Genomic DNA, 14585 nt, shown 5'->3' with positions numbered 1-14585 from the left:
TCTGAAATGCTCATATCTAAAATTACTATGCTGCCTACTTATTTAATGTTAAAACGGCTTCCCTTAGCCACAAGGTCTGTTATGCAAGCAAACTTTTAAAGAAAAAAAGATGTGTAGGCGCTCCTGTTAAAATAATATTTTAATGTAATGGATGCTTTTGAAGTTATGTGTGATTTGTGCATTTGCTAATACGTGTGCGTGCGCGCGCTCTGTATGTGTATCTATATATATATATATAAAATTAGCGTTAGTCACTTAATTATAGATTTGGAACATCATTTATTTACAGTTAATTGATTTGCTTTATGACGCTTTGCGGATATGCGATATGCATATTCCTAATTCCAACGAGGAAATCTGTCATTTCGGTGGCAACCATATTTATAAAATCACTGCCATCCGTTTTTGGCAAACGGGAGAGATGCTCAGCAACAGCCGTGTACTGATGAAGAAGATGCCACCGCCAGTCTTCAGGCTCGGTTCACCTGCTGCACAACCCAGGCGACATCCCACCGCCGGTGCGACAGCGCTGACGCACCTCCGTCGATCCCCCAGCTTTTTTTAGCCACCGCACGGCGGCATCCTATTGGCCGGAACGCGCCCCCTGCGGACCGAGGCGTGATTCATTACTGGGTAACGCGAACATCAGTTGAGCGCCGGAGGCCAGTCATTGGTGAGTCGCAGCGAGCGCATTAACGTCAGGAGATCAGTGGCTCGCAGCTGGAACAGCAGGTTGATTCACAAAGCGAAAGTGAGGCGGCAGAGGCACAGGCGACAGCACCGGACAGCTACAGCAGCGCAGGTGAGCGGGGGAAGCGGCTCGCCGCTTTCTCTTGCGGCCACGGATCTCCGCTGGTGACGCAAATTGTACCCACTATTGCCTTTTTTGCTAACGTTGCATGGGGAAAAGTGCCCCCTGCACTAGACAACTTACTGAAGCCATTCAAGAAATTATGCTGCTCTATTTCAAGCAGGCAAAAGCAGAATTTTAGATGTTAATTGGGGTGTTCCCGTAATTAAAACCGCTGAACTTAATTTTCCAGCCTGTTTGGCTTGATACAGTACAGCGAGGAGGACGCGAAGCAGTTAAATGCAAACGGGTTTAAGTAAATACGTCAGTTGACTTTTTGATGATGCGGTCAGTAAGACCACTTGGGTTTTTCTGTGATATTTCGGGTTAATGAAGATTTATTGCTGGATAAGGGCATAGCGTTCATTGTTTTTATTGCACGGAGTTTTGCCGCGGGAACAGGTGTATTATGTCTGACTGTCAAAGCACGAAATGGAGAACCGGTAACAAAATAATAAAGAAGAAAAATATTGCATGATGTTTTGCCAGCAAGGTCATTTAAGGTATTACACAGGGGCTTTGTCCTGATTATGGGGCGTACTGTAGGATGGATGAAACTGGGGCTGGCGTCAGAGACAAGTCAATCGAGCCTACAAGTTGCACTGTTCACAGTGTTCCCACTGTCCGCGTTTCCGTTCGATCGATCTAATCCTTTGAATGCATAGGAGCACTTTTAACATAAAGAGTTTTATATATGAAACACCCTGTCCAGTAAAAAAATAACAATAAAAAGTATAAGTACGGCTTTCCTCCCATCGCATTTGTTTGTGTTGTCCTTGGTATTATCACGGAAATGAATTTTTAATCAGCATGCGGCTGCACGGACATCCCTGATGCTTTTAGAGGTAATTGTTTATTCCTGCCGAAGGGAGTGAGTGGGCAGATCTGTCCGGTTTCGCCCAGGTAACTGATGCTGGGGTCAGATTCGCACAGATCCCATGCATAACAATCTGGAGTCCAATAGCGGCGGGTCATTTGGGTGGGGGGGGGGGATGACGTAATGAGTCACATCGTGTACAGTTTAATTAATGATTCCTGATAGACATATGTACTTTCATGGTAGATCTACAATAAAGGGCACTTTCTATACCTTGCCGCTTATTAATTAATAATATACTATATCCCTGTAGTGCGCGAACTGCAGAAAAAGTTGCGGCCCGGATCTTAGCGCCTTGCAGCTGAAATAAGACCGAAAAAAAAGTTACGGCCCCGTTTCGCTTTCTTGTGGTTTTTCTTTTAAAATGTCTCTGGTGCGTTACCTAATTTAAGATCCCGGTGCTACACTGCATATCAAGTTATTCGGATGAATTGCTTTAAGAAACCACAACGGACCATAACAAACTTACGCAAGAATTTGATCGTAGTACTTACTGTGTTGCATTAAGGAGACCTATAAATAACTCCCGTTTTCGGTGTCTTTATTCCTGTATTGAGTTCTGTTTTGAAAGACACTAGTATGAGCAGTTTCAGCAGCCCTCGATAGCGAAGTTATGCATACCATTGTTTAAGGCTAGCTTCCAAATAGGCGTATATAGAAATTAAATGGGGTCAACTGGAACGTTGCAATTTAATCATGTGTCCAGTGATCTCTTCATTTCATTAGCCTTTGGTCTATTTTTAGCACGGTTTATTCAGTGTGGGAATGATTTAGACCACCTCAGGTCCTCCATTTATGGCTGCATGGTGTGGACATGCTTGTGTGTGTGTTGGGGGGGGGGTGGTATGGGTCATTGATCACAAAATAGTGTCTCAAGCAGTAGATGAAATGCTAGTAAAAGTGACACCCTACTAAGTGCGCCTCCCAAGCCACCCCCCCTCCCATTCTTAAAGGATCTAATTCTTTTAATGGCAATCATTTATTGCTTTCATTTGCTTGGGGGCATTTTTAAAAGTGGGCACTGTACTGGACAGCCACTGCTGCATTATGGGCAACCAGTGAAATGGTCTCCAGTCAGGATGGCAGACACAATGACATAACGTGAGGCTGGGGCTGGAACTGGGAACTTTACTGATAGAAACAAAGGACTTTTTGGCAGAGGTGGGGTTAGGGGCACAAAACGGAAAACAGATGGGGGGTCGGCAGGACGTGAGAGAGCCCCGATGGGAATGTGGGACCTGCTTTCAGGGCTGTGCAGAGCGTGACTGCAGAACACATGAGTTTGTACACATCAGAGGGACTGAGGAACAAGCAAAATTAGTGCAACAAACACTCGTCACCTGACTCTCTCTACTCAGCACGCTCCCCCCCCCCCATCTCACAAAATCATGAAAATTTCAGCCACGATGGGGCCACTTAAGGAGGCAAGCAACTTGAAGATCAGAAATAAGATAAAGAAAGCAGAGAAGGGATGGGACACAAAGCTGAATTTGTGTGATTTAACCTCCCACGGTCCAAAACTCAAATTTATGCCTCGGTATTGACTCCAAAAGAATCGAGGATTGATAGCTTGTCGTGAGAATCTCTCTAAGTCCCTCAAGATGCCTTAGATACTTTTTTTCTACTTATGCTTTTCAGTCATGAAAGGAGAGCATTTGTTCCCCAAGATGAGAAACACCGCGTTCTACCAACACTTTTATCTCCTGGGCGGAGAGGAGCTGCTTGTCCTGCAGAACTCTGTTGGAGACCCGTTGCTGGACGACGGACTCCACCACATCACCGACTTCAACGATCTGCCCACCTCCCTATTTGCTTGCAATGTGGACCAGTCTGTGTTTGAGGAGCAGGAGGGGAAGGTAAGACTGAACCATTCGCTGAAGAGATAGGTGGCTTTTGTTGCATTTTTTCCCCCCTCTTTCGATATGTTACTCAATTGTCAGAAACTTGTAGGCTACATAGACCAGAAAAGCTGCCTTTGCATGCATGTAAAGTGAGAATAAATGCAGCCGTGTGACACAGGGTGCGTGCAGAGGTGAGCTTAACACAGCTTTGCCTTCTGCTTTATTATTAGAGAAATGAGTAGGGATGGGGGTTCTGGTAGCCACCCTGGAAATTAGCACAGATGTGGTGTGGGTATTACATCACCCCCCCCCCACACACACACAGAAACACGCTTTTTGCTGCCCATATTTTTGTCTTATTGCTCTGGATTTGTCTTCATTCGCCCCCCCCAAGGACTTATTCAGAACTGAATGCCGATTATCCATTAAAATCACAATTACAGAATCTCCCGGCTTTCGTGAACAGTGCTGAGAAGATCTGTATCACATTGCCTGTGAACGTGGATGCTATGAAAGGTTAGCCAGCGGGGCTGAAGTCGTCGTTGTGGTATTGTCTGAAAAACATCTTCCCAAGCTTCCGCGTAGGTGTGGTTCACCAGAGCCTTTCTGCCCCGAATCGCTGTAAGAGTGGGTGGGCTGACCCTTCTCTCCTTACTATAAAAGGGTAGACATGCATTCCAGCAATGGAGGGGAGCTATTGTGGGGAAAGTGGAGGGCGGGATATGGAGGGAAGTGGGGAAGGGTATCTCATTTATTCTGGCTTTTTAATTTTACCTGTTAAGAAGATGAAGTTGTCTACAAATGGCGTTTGTGACCTATGTGAATACTGCTGTAATGTTCAAGGTTAATTTTCTCCACACACTGCAAGAACCAGTAGTCTGTTTGACTGAGTCCATTATGCTGATTGGACAGTTCTCTCAGCACCGGCATGTGTGTAATGGCTATTTTTCCAGCGGAATTCGAAATCCATGTTACGAATCGATTTGACGAGACGATTTCGAGGAAGTGACCGCGGTCAGTGGTCATTTCGCACTGGAAAAGCTTCAAGAGTGCATTCATCTGCCAGGCTGCCATGAAGTGGCCTCTTCTGTGCGTCATGGAGCATTCGGGTACAGAAGTGGGAAGGGGGAGAGTGGCCAGTCGCAAGATGAAGTACGCTACTTTAGTGCCTTGTCCAAGTCATGTGGGACCGCAAAGTGCGGCCCCCCCCCCCCCCCCCCCCACCGGTGCTTGTCTGCCCTTCGGTGCTGAACGCTCAAGTACCCGGAAGACCTCGCAGCTGGCCAAATCATGTGAGGCTGATTTCCTTACAGCCGCTTGGAGACCGTTGCCTCAAGCCCAGGACAGCCACCCACCGAGCATATTGATCCACAATGTGGGTTCGAGAGGGCAGGGGTGCGAGACTAAAGGCAGGCCGTCAGTTACTCCACTGAGTCAGAGGTAGGCGTCCCTCGCTAGCCTGAGTTAGAATGCGGGGTTGAAAGCTTCACTTTCAAATCAGTGGTTAACTACTGCCCAGATTTCTGCTCTTGGGAAGGCCATAAACCTCTTGTCTTGAATGCCATCTTGCCCATAATAAGATTTCAGCACTTTTAAATCAATTTACCCTGCTAGCGATTAGATTAGGTGCCACCAGTGAAAATACAGATAGCATATGAAAGGTCTCAAATGTTTTATGTGTAAGTATGTTACCTCAGGCTTATTTTGCCTCACCAGTCATCACTGACTTTAAAATAAGAAATGTCAAAGTAATTTAATACATAAAAGTCCAGACAGAGAAACGGTAGAAAATAACAAGGGTCCTTCCTGTAACCTCCACACACACTGAAGACCAGAACAGCTGTACTCCTTCCAATTAAGGTGGAGACGCATTCCGGAATGCCTGTTATTATAAATTCCAGAATCCATTATCGTTCTGCATTCCATTATCTATCACTGAGACACACTGCGGAATCTTCATTCTTAGATATGAGGGAGGTTGTGTGGCTGCGGGACTTATGACATCTGAGACCGATCATAACAATAACAGCGAAGACAGGCATACTGCAGGACGCCTACATCCAACAATGTATGGGAGTTACACGTGGATATAAAAAGTCATAGAATAAGGGAAATAGTGTTTGTAAGGAAATTAACTGCCAGTTTTAAGAGTGTTTCAAATGAGATGTGTTAGCGGTAGGCCGAGTGCTTACTGTGTACCTGAAGTTCTCTTACTGCTTACTGGAATTACGAATGTAGTCTTGCTTGATGATGTATAAATGGGAAATGCTGTCGGCTACCGGTGGTTTACGCTTGTTGCTGGTGCTAGAATTTTAGCCTGCTTGCCCATGGATGTCGTGGGATTTGCTGGAAAGCTACTTTTGCCGAGCTGCCGAATCGGCCGTCAGAGTGACACGACACGGAGTTCTGCTTTGACCACCAAGCAGGAATTAGCGTCTAGATGGTCTGTGGTAGGTCTGTGATAACATGACCTTACCGAAAAACTCCCAAGAGATGAATTCCAATGAGTATCACTGTTGCTCTCCTAATAATAGCTAGCCTGTCTCCTGTGGCGAGGGAAAAAAATGGCTCAATGGAGAAAAACAGAATTTAAATTTAGTTGTTGGGGTTCCGGTGGCAAAACAGCCCTCGACTTTGAGATAATCTTCATCTTTGGTGCCCTAACCTTGTATTTCTTTGAAGTTAAATCACAGTGTTTGTGCCTGTTATAGTCTTGCTTGGAGCTTCATGCAAGTCCATGCTTCATAACACAAAGCACCAGAATTACTGAGACCTGGTTTATGTTTCTCTGGTGACTTGAGTCAATGGCTTTGAGCTGGGGGCGGTGGGGGGGGGGTACTGTTGCTCTGTGCCTGTTTTGACACCCCGAAGGTTGTGGGAATCTGGATAGGCCACATATTTCTGATAAAGGTCCGGGCGAATTTAACCTATTACTTCATGGACTGAACACTCACCTCCATGTTTGCTCTCACAGGTAAAGGATGTGCATTTCAGCTGAAATAGATGGTTCTTTGCGATAAATCGCAATGAGATGGACTAGTATGCTGTCCTCAGTGGGCCTGCATTCCTGACTGGTGCTTTCCCAGAGTGGCTCGGTCATCATGGACCTTTCTGGATGGCCTGCTTTTGAAACTGACTGGGTCGATGGCTTTGAGTCAGTCCATTAAACTGTTCACTGTACCTCAGGCATTGGTACATGGTCTGTGTGTGCATGTGCTTGAGAGTATAAAGGATTAAGGAAGGTCAGGGATGAGGATTCAGGATGTCTGTGTTTTATATATATTTTTTTATTTGAAGGCCTTCTGAAACTCATTGTTGTTGGTCTCCTTGAAGATTAGTCATGCTACAACGTACAATAATGAAGGCAAAGCAAGCTGGTTCGTCTCAAAAATATCACTTCTTTTGTTCTTCTGTGCTGAAAATAGAGAATTACGACATCAGTGGCACGCTCTTTGAAATGGAAAAATATACATTAGGAAATTAAACTTTGTAATGACACTTTGGTCAAAGTATCACGTTAGGGTTCTGGATCTTATAGGACCCGAGGCTGCGAGTTGCTTGACAAGGTCACGGCAAATCTAAATGTGAAGGGGTTTGGTTTCATTGTGGTTATACAACACTGCCCCGTTGTATGTTTGGCTTTATATGGGCGTATCGTTTTCCTTGGGCGAGCCACAAGATGGGTCTTTGTGTGACGTGGACGGGTCCTGCCGGGGGGGGAGGCGTGCTTGGGCCGTGCCTCTTCCCCTCCCTGAACCGGTCACCGGCCCGGCTGGGGTCTAAGGCGATTAGCTGAAATGCGATCTCGGTAATGTGACACTCTGTTAAGTGGCGTATCCAGGCGACATTAATGAGCTGCGGGAATTCAAAGTGCAGGGTTTATGCTTAAAAAATGTTTTGTTTTGTCACAAGAGGCCAGCAGGGATATGCGAAGGTGTGTCGTTGTTTTGCAAACTATGTATTAATCATTAATTAGAAACTTAATTAGTGCCTGCGTGAGCAATGGTGTGTGCGATGTTTTTGTGGGTTGTGATCATGTTTATCGCAGTGGAGTTTAAACACTTAACAAGCTGCAAGCTAGAGTTCCTATGCTGGACGTTTAGGATCTCGCTCAGATGAAAGGAGCCCATCTTGGGGGGGGGCATTTTTAGCTCAGCGACAGAAGCTAATGTAACAGTTCATGAGGTATACCACCCATCTCGTGGTTAGAGAGTTCAAATCCTAGAAAGGGACCTGCAGTTTAACCTTTAGAGATAAAGGGTCTAAGGTTAAGCAATTAGAGAAGGTGGGAACAACCCACGGGTTGGTCCCGCCTCTTCTAGTTGCTTGGACCCACCTCCTTTACAGTCTGATTGGTTATCTCTCTGAATCAATCATTTTTGAGTAAGTAATACTCCCCTGAGCTCCATCCATCCATTCTCTGTACCCACTTGTCCTATTCAGGGTAATGGGGGTCCAGAGCCTATCCTGGAAGCTACAGACGCAAGGCAGGGAACAGCCACAGACAGGGCTTCCACCCATTGCAGTGCACACACACCATTTACACAAGTTAATAACTCCAGGTTCACCTCTGCATGGGTTGGGATTGTGGCAGGAAACCGAAGTACCTGGAGAAACCCCATGACGACACAGGGAGAACATGCAAATACATGGAACTCTGGTAGATCACTGGTCCTATCGGTGTGAGGCACTGCATCACCACAAGTTCTAGTGAAGGCATGGTGTTTGTGTGGCTGGTGTGCCCACTGCTAACTTGTACTCATTGCCATCACTTACTGGTGTAGCCCAGCAACTCCATTACCCTAGTTGGCCCCTCGTGTTTATTGATATATTGTCTACATCACTTGCCCGTAACTAAATGTGAATCTCATTGCTTCCCATGGTGAAGTTCATCCTGTAAATATATTTGTGATATAGTCGTATCAGCAGGTAAAACATAAAATTAGATATTTGTCATAGTGAATGAGTGTCTCCATAGTAACACTTTAAAGTGTACCTTGTTGGCATTCATGGGTGTCCAACACGTGTAGTAAGACCTGAGTAAAATCCCATCTCCCTTTAAATCAAAGCTGGGATTGTGGTTTATTGACTGCAAATTCCGGGTACTCAACACGCTAACATCTCTTGACCTAAATCATGACCTTTATGTCAAAGTGCCTCTCTCAGCCAGGCACAGATTTCGCGAGGCAATCGAATCAGAGCTGATTTTACTGCGGCCCCCGAATGCGCCTGATAACTGTGAGCAGATTTAAGGAGCAGTTTGTAGTTCGAGTCGATCGAACAGTCAAGCTCACTTATAAACATGACGGAATTTCTGTTAGTGTATCGTGAGCCTGTCCTTTCCGTTGTTATACAGAGTGAATGGAAGAAGCTGCTGTGTTCTGGAATAGAACTAATTTGATAGGCTAAATATGCCAGAGATGAAGTCAGCATTCTTCTGAGTTTGTGCTTTTATTTTATTTGAGCGAATGATGTTCTGCATCAACGTAGACTGTGAACTGAGAGCCAGACACAATGAGATCCGTTTGTGCTGCAGAGAAGTTGGAAATGACCTGCATACTTAAAGTGGTTTGCACTGGTGGCTCCAAGATGCCTTCTTTCCGTTTCTTTTGACCTCCCCCTGAAAAAAAGCACCTAAGACACATGTATTGACTTGCCCTTCAGTTGACCTTTACAGCTTTCTTATGGTAGTGATATTTAAAACTAAAATCTAAATGTTAATTTCCAGCAATTTATGTGAACGATGTTGAAATCTGCTTGGCAATCGCGCGCCATACTGGTCTACGATCACATATTTATCGAACTAATTTCTGCTGAATTGGTTTAGCTCGACATTATTTTTCAGTTGAGGAGTAAAGGTCATAGTGGTCAGCGAGGGGTTTTCGGACCTCGTTCTGTGGGAAAAACACATCTACAGTTTTTCCAGTGCTCTTTAAAGCAGTAATCATCCCAGTAGAGACAGACGGCCATATTAGCTCCAGTAAAGAAACGATTCATTTAATCAAATGCCTCAGTGCTTCAGATGATTGCAAACAAGCAGGATTATCCATCCACCTTGATGAGAACTAGAATAGACCGGTTCTGATTGACCATGGTAAATCATTGTTCTCTTCAGGACTTGAGTCGAAGGTCCACTTTGCTCTTTCCAGAACAGACTAAACTTAAATGATTCTTAAAATGTCGTAAAATAAAAAATACGGCGTTTCGTTTTTACTGGTGCCATTTGTTTTCTTGGGATTCTTGTCCCGTTTATTATGTAATCAGCCCCCCCCGAAAGCTTCTCTTGTAGCTCCACTGCTTAAACCAAGCGACCTTCCCATCTGCAGTCATTAAGGGCTTCAGTCGCGGACGGTGACATACAGGCCGCATCCCGCCATCCGTCAGCAGGCCGCCTGCGGCGTGCAGCTTCACAAGCGGCGTCTCGGAGCAGCGAGCGCAGGCTGCCGCCCGGCCCTTACAGCTGACACGCCGCAGCCATTTCGCATTAGTTTGCCAGAGAAGGAAGAGGCCATCCAGCCTCTCAGCGTTTTTTCCTGAACGTTCTACCATGTGTTTTTTGCTTGAGGATTGCTATCCGTGCGAATGCACTTGGTTGTGAAACAGCGGTGGAAATTGCTGGAAAAAGGTTAACGTATCAATCACCGGGCATCACTTGCTTGTGCACGGCTCCCATCAGCTCAGCCTGGATGGTAGGAGGGCAGGTATATATTCAGCACCCCCCACCCCCCCCAAATGAGCCATTTATTACCTTTACACACGGAGCTTAGGGCGTACGTCAGATATCATATTGCTGTAATTTCTAGTGACTGGAAACTCACATGGGCTTTACATACCTGTAGGAGGTGCTAATTTCGCAGCCAACTGAGATATAGGGTTAGGGGATCTGTTATTGTTGTCGTGTCTATTATCTCACTAAGGGCAGATTGATGCTGGTCATGTTCCCCTGCAGTTGTTTGCGCTTAGAGACAGTGGATTTGCAGGTCGACTGGCCAGCAGTGGGAATTCGACACTTGGGAGGCACAGTGGCAATCCAGACAATGTGTAAATAACTGCTTGGGTGTGGTCATGGAAACGTGCACTGCACGATAAAATGTGGTATTATAGGATGTCTCCCAGCTCCTCTCTAATCTGTTATAAAGTGGAGAAGAATTTTCAGGAGGTTTTGACATGGGCTTGGCAGATTGCCGTAGACTGGGACTGGGAGCCCCCAGGACAAGCATCCTGATCTTTTCATTTGTCTGTATTGCCTAATTACTGCTTCTCTCTCTCTGCCTCAATCTCTGTCTCTGTCTGTCCATCTGCCTCTCTCTCTATCTCTCTCTGTCTGTCTGTCTGTCTGCATGTCTCTCTCCATCTCTCTCTGTCTCTCTGTCTGTCTGTCTGTCTGTCTGTCTCTCTTTATCCCTCTCTCTCCCTCTCTCTCTCTCTCTCTCTCTCTCTCAGGAATTAATACTTTGGAAGCCAGCAGTTGCATGTTTGATAGAGGTATATGGCGCTCGTGTTGCTCGAGGGTTGAAAAAAGGTATGTGAGACAAGCCACCACTGTTCTGTTTTAAGATTACTAAGAAACTTTTGGAGGAGTAGAAAGGAACATGATGGCGTGCAAATTTGCAAGTCTTAGTTTGAACGTCGTAGGCAGTGCTACAAGACTAGAGGTGCAATTTCCATTACAATTGGCGCTAATATCAAAAACCGCGAGAGGGGCGGGACATAAGGGGACGACTTCTGTTTGTAGTGTTGTGTCGATTAGTAGCATTAGATCATGGTATGTTTCAGAAATGGAGAAAGCTGGCTAGAGTAGGGTCACTGGTAATATGAGTAATTCACTGCAATCCCTTCAGCTTGTTTGCTTTTGCAGTAAAATTCACTTGTAGTTAAAGGACAGTGGTATGAGGGAGGTTGCCAGTGCTCCTTTAATACATTCCTTAATCCGTTCTTGATTTTGCATGTACAAATAGGAAGGGTGAGCCCTTCTGGTGAGTTATGATGACGTCAGGTGGTTTAGGCGCTTTGTCTTCTCGCAGTGTACTTTGACGGGAGCGTCAAAATGTAACGTTTTTCTTGGAGCCTAAGTAAAGATGTATCGCATTTGTAGCACAAATTCTTCCTTATGATCTAACTCGAAATGTCGCAGGTAATTTTCTGCCGATTTTGCGGATTTTGTTTTGACCACATCCTCAGTTTGTGAAAGCAGCAATAGCTTTGTCCGTCCGTCCATCCATCCATCCATCCGTCCATCCATCCATCCATCCATCTGTCCATCCATCCATCCATTTTTTGAAGCTGCTTGTCCTATGTAGGGTCACTGGGAGGGTCCGGAGCCTATCTTAGAAACTATGGGCGCAAGGCAGGGAAGAACCCAGGACGGGGGGCCAGCCCATCGCAGGGCACACTCACACACCATCCACTCACACATGCACACCTACGGGCAATTTTCTAACTCCAATTAGCCTCAGCATGTTTTTGACTGTGGGGGGAATCCGGAGTACCCGGAGGAAACCCCATGATGACATGGGGAGAACATTAAAACTCCGACCTGGAGCCATGGCAGAGACTGGAACCCTGGTCACAGAGGTGGGATGCAACAATGCTAACCACTGCACCACCATGCCGCCCCTTACAATGCTAACCACTGCACCACCATGCCGCCCCTTACAATGCTAACCACTGCACCACCATGCCGCCCCTTACAATGCTAACCACTGCACCACCATGCCGCCCCTTACAATGCTAACCACTGCACCACCATGCTAACCACTGCACCACCATGCTAACCACTGCACCACCATGCCGGCCCGTGATGGCTTTGTGAAAACCATTATTTGAATTTCATGTACAAACTGTGTTTCTGTTTTGTTACTGGAAACATTTACTATTCATTTGTCTGAACCTAACGAAAAATGAATAAGGAACTTTGCATAACAAACCAGTGTGAATGTATTGCAAATACTGGTGAAACTGGCTGCAGCCAGGTTATTTTGTTAGATAAATATTGCGAATGGTGATTTTTGCCAGCAAGTGTGACACGCATGTGTAGAACCAAACACCCATTTTAATGCATCATTTTGCATCCCTGCTTCCTGTAATCTTGCCACCTTCTGCTGCGGCACAGCCAGCTAGTCAGAACTGAATCCAAATCTCCGTAGCAAATTTAACATCAGTCATCCTACCCCATTCGCTCTCCATAAAGAGGCAGATTTTGAACTATATGTGTGTATCTGATGTGGGTCCTGTTTCCGCCTCGCCGTACGCATGACGCTTCCTCACGGGGAGCTTTTTTTTTTGGTTTGTTTTTTTACAACGGGCCTCATCTGGAGGTTGGCTCTGATCTCTAACCTCTAATCCCGCCAAGCAATCGTCAGGGGAAGAATCAGGGTGAAGACTGAACAGATTTCAGGCCAGTATTTCAAGGGATCCGGCTTGACTTAGTGCTGTAAATTTGAAATAAGGGGAATATATTTAACCCCAGGGCTGGATGCACGAGATGCCTTCACTTGCAGCGAGATGGCATGCAGCAGATATATCGGACTAATATTGTTTCATTTCAGTGGTGAAAATTAAGAATTCCAGATGCGTCCTTGTTGAGTCTGAAATATACTTTTAGATAAGCTTAATGATTTTAAAATACCTTTTAGACATTTGAATTTTAAAGCATATTATGGAATGTGGATTCTGGTAATGAAGACTAAAAACACGTAATTTTTTATATTATCATTCTTTTTTTAACCATGATGGCGAATAGCAGCACACGAACCAGTGTTACTATACCAGTTTAATGCGCCTTTTTAAACGCCGTGCAGATTGCATGCTGGCTTTTTGTCTGTATCAGGCGGTGGGAGGAGCTTGGAAGCCTTCAAATAGGCCAGCCAATGAGAATGCTCACAGAGGCATCGTCACTGGGCCTGGGCGTGACACACACCTGGACAGGGGAGCTCTCCATGGTGCTGAACCGAGCCTCGGGTAGGAATGTCAGTCTGGGGAAAAAATATTTCATTCCACATCGAAGATATGGGTGGGATATAAAAAGGAGGATTTTTGTGTCATGCATGTCACAAATCTTTCCATTGGTTAATCAGCTGAATGGATAGAATCTTGTAAAAGATATGCGGTGATAAGGTTGCTGGTAGACAGGCATTAGAAATAGGCAATACTGCTGATCAGCTTTATTTAGCTACTCAACGGAATCATTGTTATTTTTCTCCAGCTCTGTTTTTTTTAAATAGAAAATGTAAAATAATGTAGACATTTTTGTGGTCTTCCATAAGTCGTATGATTTTTATGACCAACTTAAAATATATAATCTATGACATTTCTCCATTCTATGACATTTCTTATCCATTATCATGTTTTGTTACTGTCGTTCTGTTTACTGGAGTTTTAATTGGTTCTTCTAAGGAGGTGTTTGGAAGTTGCATTTATTACACAATTTCTCTTGTACCACCAGATGGCAGACTTGTTGCCCAGTAGGCAACTAGATAGGCTTGCTTAGTCAAGATCAAAATGACATATTGCCAGATGATATTATAAAAAGTAGCATATAACTCATAATTTTACATATAAAATCATTATTTAGTGCTATTCTTGTGTAGGAGCATTTTCTTGCCTGCGTCTTTTAATTTGTTCTTTCAAATCATAGGAGCCTGTTATCTTAAGGTCTGTTCTCCTAGGATGTATCCGGGACATTATTTATCAGGGAATAAGGTCCATGACCAACTGAGGATTCGTGAGACAGAAGAGGAATCATTATTTTTTTAGTATTGATACTAAATCTAAGACCTACATCGACGCTGTTGGCTTTGAACATACAAGTAATTTGTACTGAATGACTTGGATGGTGCACATTGTGGATAAATGACATTGTCAAAGCGATGCAGTAAATCAAGCAACCCGTGCAGTCAAACCTGGAGGGGGGATGAAGCCAGTAAGTGCCAAGCTGACACTTTTGTCCTACTTGAAATGATTAAGTATCGATAGCTGAACAGGGGAGGAATTGTGGATGTTCCCCAGGAGACGGGTT

The 14585-nt window shown here is 45.0% G+C and overlaps 1 protein-coding gene across 1 annotated transcript in view; it reads left to right on the top strand.

The window, feature by feature from the left end:
• The first annotated feature begins 644 nt into the window (after positions 1-644).
• Positions 645-14585, top strand: part of rcan2 (regulator of calcineurin 2) — a 42580-nt gene continuing 28639 nt past the window's right edge. Inside the window, exons 1-2 of the mRNA XM_048986130.1 lie at positions 645-802; positions 3366-3583. Coding sequence (XP_048842087.1) covers positions 3368-3583 — 216 coding nt within the window. The 5' untranslated portion in view covers positions 645-802; positions 3366-3367. The remainder of the gene's footprint in view (positions 803-3365; positions 3584-14585) is intronic.

Source organism: Brienomyrus brachyistius, chromosome 19 (genome assembly GCF_023856365.1).
Source record: "Brienomyrus brachyistius isolate T26 chromosome 19, BBRACH_0.4, whole genome shotgun sequence".
Classification (NCBI taxonomy): Eukaryota; Metazoa; Chordata; class Actinopteri; order Osteoglossiformes; family Mormyridae; genus Brienomyrus; species Brienomyrus brachyistius.
Note: the sequence above shows the minus strand (reverse complement) of the source record. Positions and strands in the feature narration are given on the sequence as shown.